Source organism: Epinephelus fuscoguttatus, linkage group LG14 (assembly GCF_011397635.1).
Source record: "Epinephelus fuscoguttatus linkage group LG14, E.fuscoguttatus.final_Chr_v1".
Classification (NCBI taxonomy): domain Eukaryota; kingdom Metazoa; phylum Chordata; class Actinopteri; order Perciformes; family Serranidae; genus Epinephelus; species Epinephelus fuscoguttatus.
In genome coordinates, this window is record NC_064765.1 from 24,898,810 (window position 1) to 24,912,929 (window position 14,120).

The following is a 14,120-nucleotide window of genomic DNA, read 5'->3' on the forward strand; positions in this document are numbered from 1 at the left end:
CTTACGGCTGCTGTTTGTTTTTCCAACTGAATACACAAATGTCGGGGAATACACTGCTGCACTAGATGGCTATCAAATTTAAAAAACAGATTTAATGTCTAAACACATTAGCTAACATCCCCAGTGTCCGTTAATATGCACAGGCTAGGCAGTTTCCAGGAGGAAATATAATAAGCTCTCTCTTGGCGTAGTTACAGGTCTCCTGACGACATCGGGGCCTACTCTGGAGGAATGGGCGTTAGACAGCGTATGTGGTCTCCGAATAATTAATTACAAATGTCTACGGTTCTATCAAAGTCCCAAATGAGGGTCTGCCTGCACTTTCACTCAGATGTTGCAGTTCCTCTTTTCCTTCTTCCTGCATTACTCTCCAAGAGCTGCAACCCTCGTCCTGACCTCTCTTCCTCGGCCCGTCCCCTGATTAAAAGCCGATAGTTGCGAGTCTTACCTTCAATTTGGGGGTCACATTGCTCTTGGAACATCTTTCCACTCCTGAGTCTACGAAAAAACAAGAGGGGGGGATGATGAGACGGTGAAGTTCAAAGACAGGGAAACAATTGTTTTGTCGAGGAAGGAAATGTGGCACTCAAGATAGCAGCTGAGGTGACTCATGCAGATGGGCAGAAATTTGAAATTGGCCGTCACATGGTTAATGTATGGCTCCTGCTACAGTCTGATGATCCACTGAGTGACTCTCAAGGTGGAACAGACAGAGCGCTGATGATCCAGTGGCGGGCTGGGAAGGCCTGACTGCGTGCAAATGGAGGGAGACTCAAAAGACGTGCTGACTATGCATGAGTAATTGTCCAGCCACAAAAAGGGGTCTAGTCCAGGGCCAAGAATCACTACTTTCCTTAAATACCCACACTTCTATAGTCTTACTTTACAAGACTCTTTACTTTTTTGCATGTCTCCAGAACGGAGACACTAAAGCTTTAAAGTATTATCAAGAGGTTAAAAGTCTGATTGACAACTATGTGTATGTGTGTGCGTGGTGCTTCGCATTCCTATGTTACCTTGCCAAGTTGTCTCACAGCCAAAAAAAAAAAAAACTAAAAAAAAAAAAAAGACTCTCTTCAAAGTGCAAAACATTAATTCAAGCATACATTCAGTTACTGCTATTGTTTTTTATGTGAATAATATTTGGTGAACCACAGGGGAGCCTGGTGACTGCTGTGGTTGGGCTGACAGTGCGATGGTTAGGAAACACAGGGGGTTCACTCAGCTGAGGCTTTTGGGATAGTAAAAGCACTTCACTGGATCAAACTGGATTTATCCAGGCAGAGCAGGACTGCACTGAAATGGTATGGTTAAAGGGGAAAAACACCTTAACTAAGAGCTCTAGTATCTTATTGTCATGGCTTTGGGAGTTCATTCACTCTCTTTCTATGGTTCAATCAATATTTGTGAGCACAAGCGACTCCTTCTCAATGTCAGAAACAAGAGACGTCTCTAACTTGTGATGTCATTAAGCACAAAATCTAGAGCTTCTCTATGGACCCACAGAATGTTTTTATACCCACATTAGTTTTATTCTAATGTAGTGTTCACAGTTCTGTAACCAAAAATGTCAGAACATTCCCCAGGGTGCTCTCAGTGTCATCCATAACATCTTTCCCAATTCATTGTCTATGGAGAAATTCCAGACTTCATACTTGACAACACCACAAATTAGCACTCTAGCTTTTGGATGTGTGAGAGAGTTCTTCATGTTGAACTAATATTTTTGGACTGGCAAAGTAATGTATGAGGTTTGACTCCTAGACTGGAGCAGACTGGACTGGTTTATATCTTTGAAGTGGACATACCTCTCTGAGTGTAGCCTCCTCTTTGCTCCTGCTGCTGTGCTTCTCTTTCTCTCTGGATCTGCTCTCTGATGAGCCTCTGTTCCTCCTCAAGCTGCCTGGATCCCTCCTCTCTCAAACGGGCTATCTGGCAGAGGCAGACACATGCAGTACAGTAATGTGAACAAACAGATACACTAGTTTTGAGTGACAACACATTATGCATCTTTGCTTCTGATTAAGCACTGATGTAATTCATCATCCTGTATGACTCTCCCTTCAGACACCCTGTTCCTTTCAGAGAGTGTGCAGACCATCTTATTCCTTCCGTTCAGGCAATAACTCTTTGAGATGAGACAGAAAATGGAACAGTGCCACCTGCTGGTTACCTCCTCCCCCCGAGGCCATGTACGTATTTACATGCATTGAGCACATTGAGCACATGCCGTGACTCACCTTGGAAGCACGCACACCATTTTTATTTCTCATTGGCTTTCTGAACAAAGTGCATCAAGTCATGCAATATCACCTAATAGGTTTACTGATAATTATGACATGGCAGTGAAAAAAAGGGCCTCTCTCAGATAGAGCCTTTGTTCCTGACCCAAGTCTTTGGAAGATTTCAACTCAATCACAAGGGAGTATTTGACGAAAAACAGAATAAAAGCACCTGGGTGTGTTTCAGAGTTTCCTGGATGCACTGGAATACCTTGTTCCCAGTGCACCGCCGAGGTCTGTAGTGTAGTGAAATTTTTATTTTTAATTTTATTCTCCAGGCAACGTGTGGCGCAGTATCACCTCTCATATGGTTTCTATAAATTCTCTTACCTCTTCTTCAAGTGTTCTAGTGATTCGCACCTCCTCCTGGCTCTGTGCTTCTGCTTGTTGCTCTCTGGTCTCCAAGTCTGTCAAAGCAACACACGCACACACATTTAAACGTCAGTATGTCCTTCATATACTTATGTTGAATCTTTTCTCGACAAGAAACCGTGCTAAACACATAGAATATTTTCAAACAGCTGCTCTCAGTTAAGTCTATGCTAGACAATCAATGCAGCAATTATCTTAATATAACCCTTAACAATACTGTGAACCTTGTAATAAAATCACTAAATCAGAAGAGTGAAGATGCTGTACAATTTGTAAAGGGACTCACCAAGCTTAATTTTCTTTCTCCTGTCATCTAACTTCCGGTTTCTTTCTTCGGCTTGTTTCTTGGCAGCGCAGATCTTGTCATAGGCAGCCTGTAAACAGTATCAGACACCAGGATGATGAATCATGTCCCTGTTTGAGTGTGTATCAGCACTTATAATAGGCTGACAGACATCAGCCGTCTTACCTTGGCAGCAGCATCAGTTAGCACCTCGAGAGCCTGGGACAACTGGTGGAAGAGCTCAGCTAGGAGAAAGGGATGTGAGGAAGTGAAAACACTACAATTTCTGCTGCTGAGTACACAAAGAAACACTTTTTCCCTTTTTTTTTAGCTTTAGGAATCAAAGTTTAATATGTGAAATATTAGCTTTTAAAAACAAAGATGTGGCTAAAATTTAACAAGGATGTAACACCTTATTGACCTTACTCTGTGCCTTAACTAGGGAGTTATTTTGTAACACCTTGCTGAGCATCACCAGCTTTCAGAAGAAGAAGATATACTTTATCAATCCCCCAGGGGAAAGTCTTTTTTTTTCCACTCTTTTGTCATACACACAGGCGTGAAATATACACACATGCACAAACAGGACCTATACATGCATTAAATGGAGAGAAGTCAGAGTGAGGGGGCTGCCTTGGACAGGCACCCCAAGCAGTTAAGGATTCAGTGCCTTGCTCAAGGGCCCTCGGGAGTGGCAAGGAGGCAAATTAGCACCTCTCCAGCTACCAGTCCATGCTCCATATTTGGTCTGTATGGAGACTTGAACCAGCAATCCTACAGTTTCCAAGCTAAGTCCCAATGGACTGAGCTACTGCCATTTCTTTATCTATTTTAAGTGTAAAAATGGCTGTTATTAAGTTTTATTATTTTGCTAAAAAAAAAATAGGCTACAAGGAGCTGCTGGTTGTGTGAGGTTGTGTGAGCTGGTTGACATACAAAAGCGCTCCGACAGTGTTTACGTAATTACGCTTACTGTCAGCAAAAAATGTTAACCTCAAACATTAATACAGGTGATGGTGATGGCGATGGTGGTGATATTCTATTGCTAATCGCTATAACTAATGTGAAAGCACGCTGAACTAATGCTAGTGAGGTGGCTCTCTGGGCTATAGTGCAAGGTGTCACTGTTTGTCAGCAGGCTAAAAGGTGAACTAGAGTTAATTGTATCGAGCAGTAACAGTCGTGTGTAACACTTCTTGAAATCCCAGATTTCTATGACGAAGAAAGTCCATACACAACCACCTGATAGCACCTGGCAATCAGGTGGTTGGTTAGCACAATCTGTGGCCAATTAAACCTGTTATATCCCATTAGCTGCTGAATTATCCCAAACAACATATAGTGCAGCATGAGGTTAATACAGAAGAGATAGAAAAGAAAGTGATGTGACATAGAGAAAATTAAGAGAACATGACATCTACAGGGGGGCTCATGCCAAACAAAGCATAACGTGTTCAACAAGACATCTTCAGGCTGAAGCTGGGACACAGAGCTGAAACAATCTGCAACATTTTATGCTTTAAAAGGTGCTGTAAGCCACACGAAACCTGTTTCCTCCTATGACACAGATGTGCATTCCCACACAAAGCCCTGGCCTCTCCATATATCTTCCATTAGAGCACCTCGAGGGGCCACTGCCACAATCACCACTACCACGCAAGACTCCACCTCCCCAGTTGTCATCTAACACACACACACAAGTGCAGAGGGAGACCACAATCCCACTCTCCGTCATACAACCGCCACACTACTGCACTATACTAGCCAGGCTTAATCATTCACTGATGGGAGGCCTAACGGACCGATACTGTTACTCCCTGTGGGGACTGGCAGTGCACACTAACAGGAGGCTCTGGAGATCATGCTGCCAGCGGAGGCGGTCGGGTTACCTACACGCATATAATGGGCTGGAATGAAATCCAACTGGGGGAGGCCTGCTATGCCCACTAGGCAGCTCAGAGTGTCACAACATGGGGGGTTGAGGAAAGGGAATAGTGCGGGGGGGGGGGTGTCTTCAGTCAGTAAGGAATCATGACCCCCACGTCACCTCTTACATGCATACAACTTTTCCCTGAGGAGCAGCAAATCCCAAGACTTGCTCCGCTCTCGTGCGATAGAGACAGAGTCTGTCCATGTGCGGGTTCAAGTGTTGAGGCCCTCCAAACCACTTCTTTTCCATTTCTGGGAAACCGACCCCCTGCTTTTGTATTATCCCTCTCAACCCCCCAAACCCAACCAATTTCCCAGTTTTTTTTTTCCTGACATAATCAGGAATTGTCTCAACCATCCAGCAACCACATAAACCTCACTTGAAAACATGCCTCATGACCAGTCTTTTGTCCAAGGTGCCTTTTTTTTCTCCCTCCCGACAAAAAGCTACACTGAGATTTCCTGGTCTAATTGTTGACATGCTGGCTGGCGACAGGCCGCAAACAGAGTCAAGCCAAAGAGCGATGGAGTGTGGAAACGCTGGTGGCGATGGTGGTGCTGCTGGTGTTTGGCTGGTCCTGTCTGGCTAGAAGGCTAGTGGGAGAGACAGGCGCTGGTTGGACGTCCTACAGAGTGCTGCGGCTAGGCTGTTTGACAGGGTACAACTTGCTGAGAGTGCTACATTAGAGCATTCATTTTTTGGTTCTGGAGTTTGATGGCCGCTCGGTCAAACAATTACCTCTAATTCTTCAGAAAACAACGCAGAAATTGCATAAACAAATAATAAATCTTGTTCCAGTTCCAATGGGCGACTGACAGAGGTCTGTGGCTCAGGATGGGGAGAACGTGAGCAGAAACAAAGACAGATAAACACATTAACTGGCTCACTCACCTGCTTTTGGGTTGTCTGGGTTCTTGTCTGGATGGCATGTCAAGGCTTTCTGCCGATAAGCTTTCTTGATCTAGGAGAAAAACAGAAGAACCCCTAGAGTTATGTAGAGTGGAAAATGTTGATTAGGACACAAAGAGAAAGAATCATCCACTTAAGCGCAGATTTTTGGCCATGTGAAAGTTAAATTCTTACTCTCAGCACCAATTATCTTTATCCTGTCGTCCTTGGCCCAGAAAACCAAATTCTGGATAAAAAAATGAGGGTCCCATTGTAATAATGGCACAAATGGTAACAGGCTGACATGAAAGCACTGGGGGTGAAATGTGGTCTGCATTTAAATAAAAATCAGGGATTGTATTGTTTGGATCAAATCAACACCTGAGCTGATCCTCTGCTTCGTGTCCTTTTGACATGTTGTTAATGGAATCTAACCACCTCGGCACATACTCCGCAGCGAATAACCCGCACAAGAATTCCAAACTATTCTCAGGCTCGTTGCCAGTGTGCAAGATAAATGTGGCCTGAGTTGCAGCCTAGTATTAGTCCATCTTTATAAAAAAAACGTTACAATAACATACACAAACAGAGTGCCATTGTCTATAACAAATCTGAGAAGCCCGCCATTAATATCTTAGGCAGGTAGCCAAAACTTTTGGGGGGTTCAGAGAACCAAAGTGGAAAAACGAAACAATACTTTGGAGTATTGTAATGTCATATGAGGTTTTAGTTATAGCTGATTTTTTAACTCTGGGTCACTGCTTGGAATGTTAACCATTCATTGGTCCTTCTAGGGACCAGTTAATGACAAGGTGGTTTTCATTATATCTCTGCTCCTCTGGAGAAAGAAAGGAAGCAGGGAAACTTTCCGTGGAGACCAGAGGGGGCTGTCGAGTGCGGTGCTGAAGCTTTCAGCACACAACCTCAAAAGCACAAGCTAATATATATGCATTGCATGCTAAGGACTTGGCACATTAATACCCATTATATCGAAGCTCTGACACAAGCACACACACACTGACATACACTTTCTCACCAGTCTAATCAGCTATGCCAACATTCTGGATGTTTTCACATATCTCCCCTCCCTCCTTCGCACAGATCAATCTCCTGCCAGTATGCTACGGGCCACAGAATTTGGGAGCTCCTTTCTTCATGTCTGGGAAACGTTCGCATTGGACGCCTTGTCCTCTGGCATATGCAATGTTTCCCCGTGTGTTGTTTTGCACAATTTTATCTCTAGAATGCACGCCAAAACATACAGCGCTGACTTTACTGGGGGGGGAAACCAAACTCAGCTCTGAGGGAACTGAGCAGAATGGTGTAATCCATCAGTGTCCAGGCCTTTTTAAACAGCAACTCCAATGAGGCTCCATGACAGTCAACTTAGGCACATTAGGCTGGATGCCCATTGTCCAAAAGCAAAGACTCCACACAATTACATGTAAGCAACGAGCCTCCAGTGAACCCTCCAGAGCTTATCGTGGCTCAGACAGCTCCTAAATGTCACAAGTCCTTTCTTCTCTCTCTTGGTCAACATCAGATTTTTTCTCATTATAGTTCCAATAGTAAATGAGAGCTTGGTTCATTGAGAGGGCTTCGAGAGACTAGACATCATTAAGAGATATTTAGTCTCACTGCCTGGCACACGGAGCCTTCCTACAGATTGAGACTGACACACAGGGCTTTGGACTGGAGCCAAACACATATGCTTACTGAAGGCCTAAGCCTACTTTTCCTTTTCAGCCTCCCTCCATCTGTTTCTCACGTTTCTTTGCTCTGTGCTCGCTATCGTAGCTTTGTCCAGTTTTCTCTTTTTGGTAGGATAAAAGAAAGGAAATGAAGACTCCAGCTCACATTCCAATGTATTTTTATTCATCTTTTTACAGGTATATAATTGGACAAAATACTGTTCCTGTCTGGGACCAAGATGAAGCAGAAAGGTAAGAAGGCCATTATCAAGGCTGTTCCTAACTATTGTTTTCGCAGTGGATTTATCTGTCGATTATTTTCTTGATTAATCAACGGCTTATTTGGTCTATAAAATGGAGAACAATGTCGATCAATGTTTCTGAAAGCCTAAGATGATGTACTCAAATGTCTTGTCCACAGCCCAAAGATATTCAGTTAACGGTCATAGACGAGAAAATATTCACATTCAAGGAGCTGGATTTAGAGATTTGACTTTTCATTAACAATTACTGTAACCAATTAATTGATTATCGAATTAGTTGGCAATTAATTTAATAGTTGACAACTAATAGATTAATTGTCTAAGCTCGTGCCATTATAAAAAGCCATTTCATCCTGTGTAATGTGTAGGTAGTGATAACAGCTGGAGAACTCCCTGCCTGACACAGCCCTGTCAGTGCTTTGACAAAACAGAGAGGAAGAAAGTGTGTCTCACAGTTTAAGTTCCTCGAATACAATTTTGTGAACATTTTTGATGACCATTTCCAAACCCAGGCTTTACTCTCAGAGTTTTTTCCTACTGCGCGAAGCAGCTACTGGTTACCCTTAATTTCCATATAATATGAAAATTATCCTGCTCTGGCTGTTTAGTTCGTCAGAGTGAAGAAGTCTGACATACTTTTTGTCAGTGCTGTCAGTGTGGTAATGCAGTTTAAGTGAAGACTGATGCAAAAACTCTGCAAAAACACTCATATAACAGTAATGCAATTATGACACAACCTGCACCTTAATGCTCACTGTAACGTATTACACAGGCACGCAAGTTTTCAAAGGGTTAAAACAATGGATGCCTTGAATGGTAAGAAAAAGAAAAACACTACGATTTCAAAACTGCGTAAAACAGTTTGATGCTGTGAAGTTAAGTATGTGCAATTTGAAATAAAGGGAGTTAAAACACGCAAAATCACCGCCATGGTGCTTTAAGAGCTCATGTCGTGTCCTCAGCTCACACTCACTCTCCTTCTTCTCGTTCTGTACTACTTCTCATGTTCGTCGTCACCTACAGCCAGTTGACAAGATAAACATATCTCCACATCTGCTGTAAACACAGCAGATGTTTGACATTGTCAGGGCAAACGTTTGGCCAGCTGAGCTGCTTGACAAGTACAACCTGTCATCATCGATACTGTTTTGGCGGAGAGTGGCCATGTCGCACGTCATCACCTTTGTCTCGCTGACTTCAGTTAAAGATCTACATCACACAAATACTCCTCTATGTTTCAGTTAATTATCCTCCCTCCTTTTCTCTCCATCTCCTCTGCATTTCTTTTCTTTATTCACTCTCTCTGGCATCCTTCACGATATCTTGTCTGTATCTACTGCTCCTCCAGTGCCGTTTTGTTAAATAATACATGATTACTCCCATCAATGCCGTGACACGCAAGCCTTAATTGATGCTGGAAGACCCCGAAGCCTTTTGGTCCTACAAACCAGAAGCCAAAGCGGGCCAACTTTTGAAGAGGTTAGCACATGTGTGGATAAGAGCTCTCAGATCGAGAGTGGCATCTTCCTACAGGACTAACCCAGTAAATTACTGTCACAATTATCTTCGTGCAGGCCACCATGACCTTTCAGGATTGGCTCCTGAATCAATTATGAGACCATATGAAGAGAAAACCAGAAGAACTCCTGGGCCCTGACCAACTGCTGTACACTGTGCTTACAGATGAGCAAAAGTGTTAGTATTAAATGTTGCTGTCTTTCATCTCCTGTGATTCAAATTATTCTAGTTTATCACATGCTCATTTTCCCCGTCTCACACACGAGATAAACTGAACTGCAGAAATCTCAACTATTTCACACGCTTCAGTTTGTGGAAGGATGGACCAAGAAATCAAGGAAAGACCCCGATCACACAGCAGCAGGCCAACAGTAGCCTAATGGTTAGTATATGGCTAAAAACAGACTCTATGTGCCTCCCTGACTCCTGCCTGCCACAGCCTTAACTGCATGCTCACATCTTGTCCTCATTAAACCACTCTTTGGTGCCAATTATAGTTGACAAACTGGTCCTAGTGCAGCCTCGGCACAGCCCTGGTAGGGCCCCTAGCCTGTGTGGCTGATTAGCTGCCTGATCTGCCATGGGCCCATCCTCCTTAATTACAACGCTCTGCCATTTACGGGACATTATCAGCTGGAGGAAAATAATAACAGGCGCAACGGGGGAAAGGAAGAAGAGGAGCGAGGACAGGGGCAAAAAGGATATGACCACACACAGAAAAGGACAGCGTGAAGTATGGAGAACAATTGGATGTAACAAGGAGAAACAGTGAGACACTGTGATGAAGTTTCCATGTGTGCGACTGCTTGTGAACCTGCCCGAACATCCAGTCAAACTTATTAATTCAGTATTAAACTATGCAAACATCTAATGGAATGCTAACAAGATTAGATGATTTTATGTTTTCATTTCACAGATTTCTGTCGACCAAATTAATGATTCCAAGCTGACGGTAACTGAAAGCTAACACATACATTATTCAAGTGTTTGTTTACCTCACATGTCAAGATGGTTTGTCTGTAATATGATATATGTATATCTGTGGAACACCTATCAATGCACTGGCGCAAATCACCCAGCTGATGCCGCCTGCTGTTGACAAACGTAAACACTCTATGACCCCAGGTAACATCACTGAGAATGTACCCCAGTGCACCACAGGATGCAACAATAATCTCCCTCTACCTGCCCTGGCCAAGCAGACACTCAAATAAGAAACTCATCATTGAGAGCAATGACTTTACAGTGCGCTATTACAGTGTAATGCAATCACCTGCAATTGGATGCTCTATCTACAAGTAAATCATCCAGGCATGTAACTGCTGTACACACTGCAACACATCAGGTACACTACAATTTGAGTAGCTGAACAAACCACAAGATATTTTGTGTGGTCTTAGCTGTTGACACTGTCTCACCAAGCAATCTGTGGTAGGTAAAACACACACACGCTAGGGCAATTATTACCAAAGCCCTGCTGATATGCATGAGCATAACTCTTTAAATGGTGGCTAGCCTTCAGCAACAGCCTCCGTCAGCATTACAAGAATAAAGCAAACCCCAGTCGACCATAGTCATTAAATCACAGACTCTGACATGCCAGTTTCCCCGGCATTCACCAGCCAGCCCAGCCCAGAAGAAGGTCAACAGCAGTGATAACAGAAAGAGATGCTAAATGGAACCAGGAGGAGATGCAGAAGGCAAATCCCTACGTCAAGGCAATGTTTTACAAGCTGTGGCTAAGCCCACACAAACAGGCTCTGGGATGAGCTTCTTCACCTCCCTCCGTGATAAACAACATGCCTGATGGTAGTGGTGGAGCAGTGGGTAAGCAGTCCATTTGATGACATCTGCCTTCACACACTTGATTGATTCTTGAGCCCCCCCAGACTCAATGCATTACACACACACACACACACACACACACACACACACACAAACCCCCGCTATCGCTCTCGAACATCAGCAGACCCCACAGAACCAGCCCTCTGCGTTTTGGAGTCTCAATTCCACCCAAGCCACAACCGCTAACTTCCTCCGGGATAATCCTCTGGGGAGGACAGGACTTTGAAATCCAATTAAGAAATTAACTTCCCTCGTTTTGGCCACAATTTTAAGTTCCCTTCGGGCTTGTGGATTCTGGATGCTGGAAACTGTGAGGAGAGGTGGTCATAGGGAAAAGACAGGATTCAGGACATCATGGTGAACCGCTATGGGCTGGGGAATGACATGAAGGGGAGTTGATTCAAAATCCATGCAGGGACAAAATGTCATTCAGGCAAAGTTGTGTTTGTAGCGTGCAGAGGTACGCAACCAGATGAAACCCTATATGCCTGTAGCCTATAAGTGATCAGACGTGGTTTAGTTGTAGATAAAGAAAAAACATACATGAATTTCAGATCCATCCTATTTGGAATTTATTAGAGCGGACACAATTAGTCTATTGATATATTAGCTGATAGACCAAAAAAAATATTTGGCAACCATAATCAATTAATTGTTTTAAGTAATATTTTAAGAAAAAGCCATAAATTCAACATTTCCAGCTTCTACATTATGATCAATTGCTGCTATGTCTCTTTTTTTATATTCTGTGTTGAATATCTTTGGGTTAGGGGTTATTGGTCATACAAAAAAAGCAATATGATGACGCCTCCTCGGGCTTTAAAAAATTGTGACTGATCTGATATTTTCACTTACTTTGACATTTAAGATAAGACAAGATACACTTTTATTGATCCCACAATTGAGAAATTCCAGTGTTACAGCAGTCAAGGGGAAAGAGTCAGATTCAAGATTTCAAAATTTATAAACTTAAAAAACTAGGCATGCAAAAAAAGTACAAAAAATACAGGAAACAGAAATAAATAAATAAATAATAATAATAATAATAATAATAATAATAATGAGCAATGGATTAAAGTGAGCATATTTAGTGCAAAGTGATTGCATGTGCAAATAAACAACAACAAGGGGGACAGTAATGCTTATAATGGTGTTTATAAAGTGTCCATAGTGTCCGTAAGGATTAATGAGTTATTCAGGATAATAACTGGCAAATGAATTAATTATGAAATTAGCTGCAGCCCTTAAATTTATATCCATCCTTATTCAAAGCCATGTCATCTCATTCTTGTGTTATAGAGTAAAACCACACACTTAACTGATGCAACGTTGCCACCCAGTGGCCTTATTGGTGAATCACACCATTGCTATTCAGTCATTAGCAGTAGTGTCTTTTCTTACCTAGTAACTGAGTAACTGGACCTAAAATTGTAGTGCTTTGCTCTACTTACCAAGCTTTTCTTTTCACAGAAAAATAGGCAGCTTGCGTTATGATATATACACGCATACACGATACAAGCACACACACTTCTATATGCTTCATGATAGCAAGCTAATGTAGCCTCCTGCTTAATGCTCAACATGTCACACACACTCACGCACAGTCTCCTTAAGCAAATGCCACTACTTTTTAACATTTAACATTAGCTAACACTCGGATAAACTCTCTGCCAAAGTCACAACCTCCAGCCTGCACTGCGCCTGTAATTTAAAGGCTATTTACCTAGCTAGCTAGCTTAACCTCTAGCTTGTTTACACACCTCTTTCGGCGTTGCAGTGCTTTCAACACCGAGTAAACCATACAGGTCCATCTGTAGGATGTCCTTGGCCTTTCCGGACATGTCTGCCAACAGCCAGCTACAGCTCCGACACAGAAAAGAGACAAGCGTAAACGCAGTGTTCGGCTAATTCAGTGGTTTGTTATTATCCCGGGTCCCAGACAGCATGCATGTGACGTCGTTGACCTTTCAACTAGGATGTGCACTGCAACCTGGGAAGTGTAGTTTTTGTTCTGCTGTTACGCTCTGCTGCTGCTGTTGGTTGAATTCAGAAAGATTTTCAGCACTTTTTGCCATAATATTTACATATAAAAATATGTTTTATAAGTCTGAACCTTTTAAAATCGTTTTAACCTCTTTGTAATGTCTTTGTGGGCTTCTAACATGTAATAAATTAGGCATGTCATGTTTCGCTACGTTTCATCTACAAATGTTATCTTTGGTGTGAAAGGTTTTACAGTATGTTTCAGCCCTGACATCAAAGGTCGACTCAGATTTTTTTAACCGTATAAATCTGAGCAATATCAATGGCCACAGTTTTTTAAAAAAAAATCCATTTTTAGATCTGCTTTGTCAACCATTCGTCAGTTACTAGGCCTATATGTGTTATGTAACATTTTACAGCATCGTCATGCTGTTAACTGTTTAGACTTACATATATGTATAATTGGAAGTTGGAAGGGACAGTGAATGATGCATTTGACCTCATTATTTTTTTCACATAAACACATGTTCCCTCAGATCTACATATTGAAACGCTGTGACATTTTATATTCAGATAATTTCCTTATCTGTTGAGATGCAATGCATTTACCAATTCTGGTGCATCAGATTGTTGTACATGGTGCTCTCTGGTGGACAAATTATGTAACAGCGATATTGTCTCTAGAAAGTACCTTAAACTCCTGCAGCATTTCATGTATTACATTTATTCATTCCAATCCAATCTGTCAACATCAGCAAAAATTCTTACACATCTGTGTTTACCAATATCAGCCCATAACATATTTCTGTCGATGGATCAGACAGGAAATGTTACAACAGCTGTTGTTACAACTTTATTTATATTTTAGGCAGCCAGGCTCCACCTTTGTTTAGCTTTCACTCATGGTGAAGCCTGCTTAAGCCTTCAGTTTTATTTAATTAACCTGAAAACACCTTGTACAAATTGTAAAATGTAAACAGAAAACTCAGTACTGCACTCATTTGTGTTTTTAGTTGTATTTTAGAATAGATTATTATAGTGTTTCTAGGCTAGTTTCTGGTTGTA

General features: G+C 42.2%; 1 protein-coding gene across 1 annotated transcript in view; it reads right to left on the reverse strand.

Annotated features, from left to right (window-relative positions):
* The window catches only part of dnajc17 (DnaJ (Hsp40) homolog, subfamily C, member 17), a 38,339-nt gene extending 25,304 nt beyond the window's left edge, over window positions 1–13,035 (reverse strand). Inside the window, exons 1-7 of the mRNA XM_049596388.1 lie at window positions 12,833–13,035; window positions 5,759–5,828; window positions 3,124–3,182; window positions 2,941–3,028; window positions 2,613–2,689; window positions 1,809–1,932; window positions 449–498 (exon numbers count right to left, since the gene is read on the reverse strand). Of these exons, the coding sequence (XP_049452345.1) occupies window positions 449–498; window positions 1,809–1,932; window positions 2,613–2,689; window positions 2,941–3,028; window positions 3,124–3,182; window positions 5,759–5,828; window positions 12,833–12,913 (549 nt within the window). The 5' untranslated portion in view covers window positions 12,914–13,035. The remainder of the gene's footprint in view (window positions 1–448; window positions 499–1,808; window positions 1,933–2,612; window positions 2,690–2,940; window positions 3,029–3,123; window positions 3,183–5,758; window positions 5,829–12,832) is intronic.
* Window positions 13,036–14,120: the final 1,085 nt, after the last annotated feature.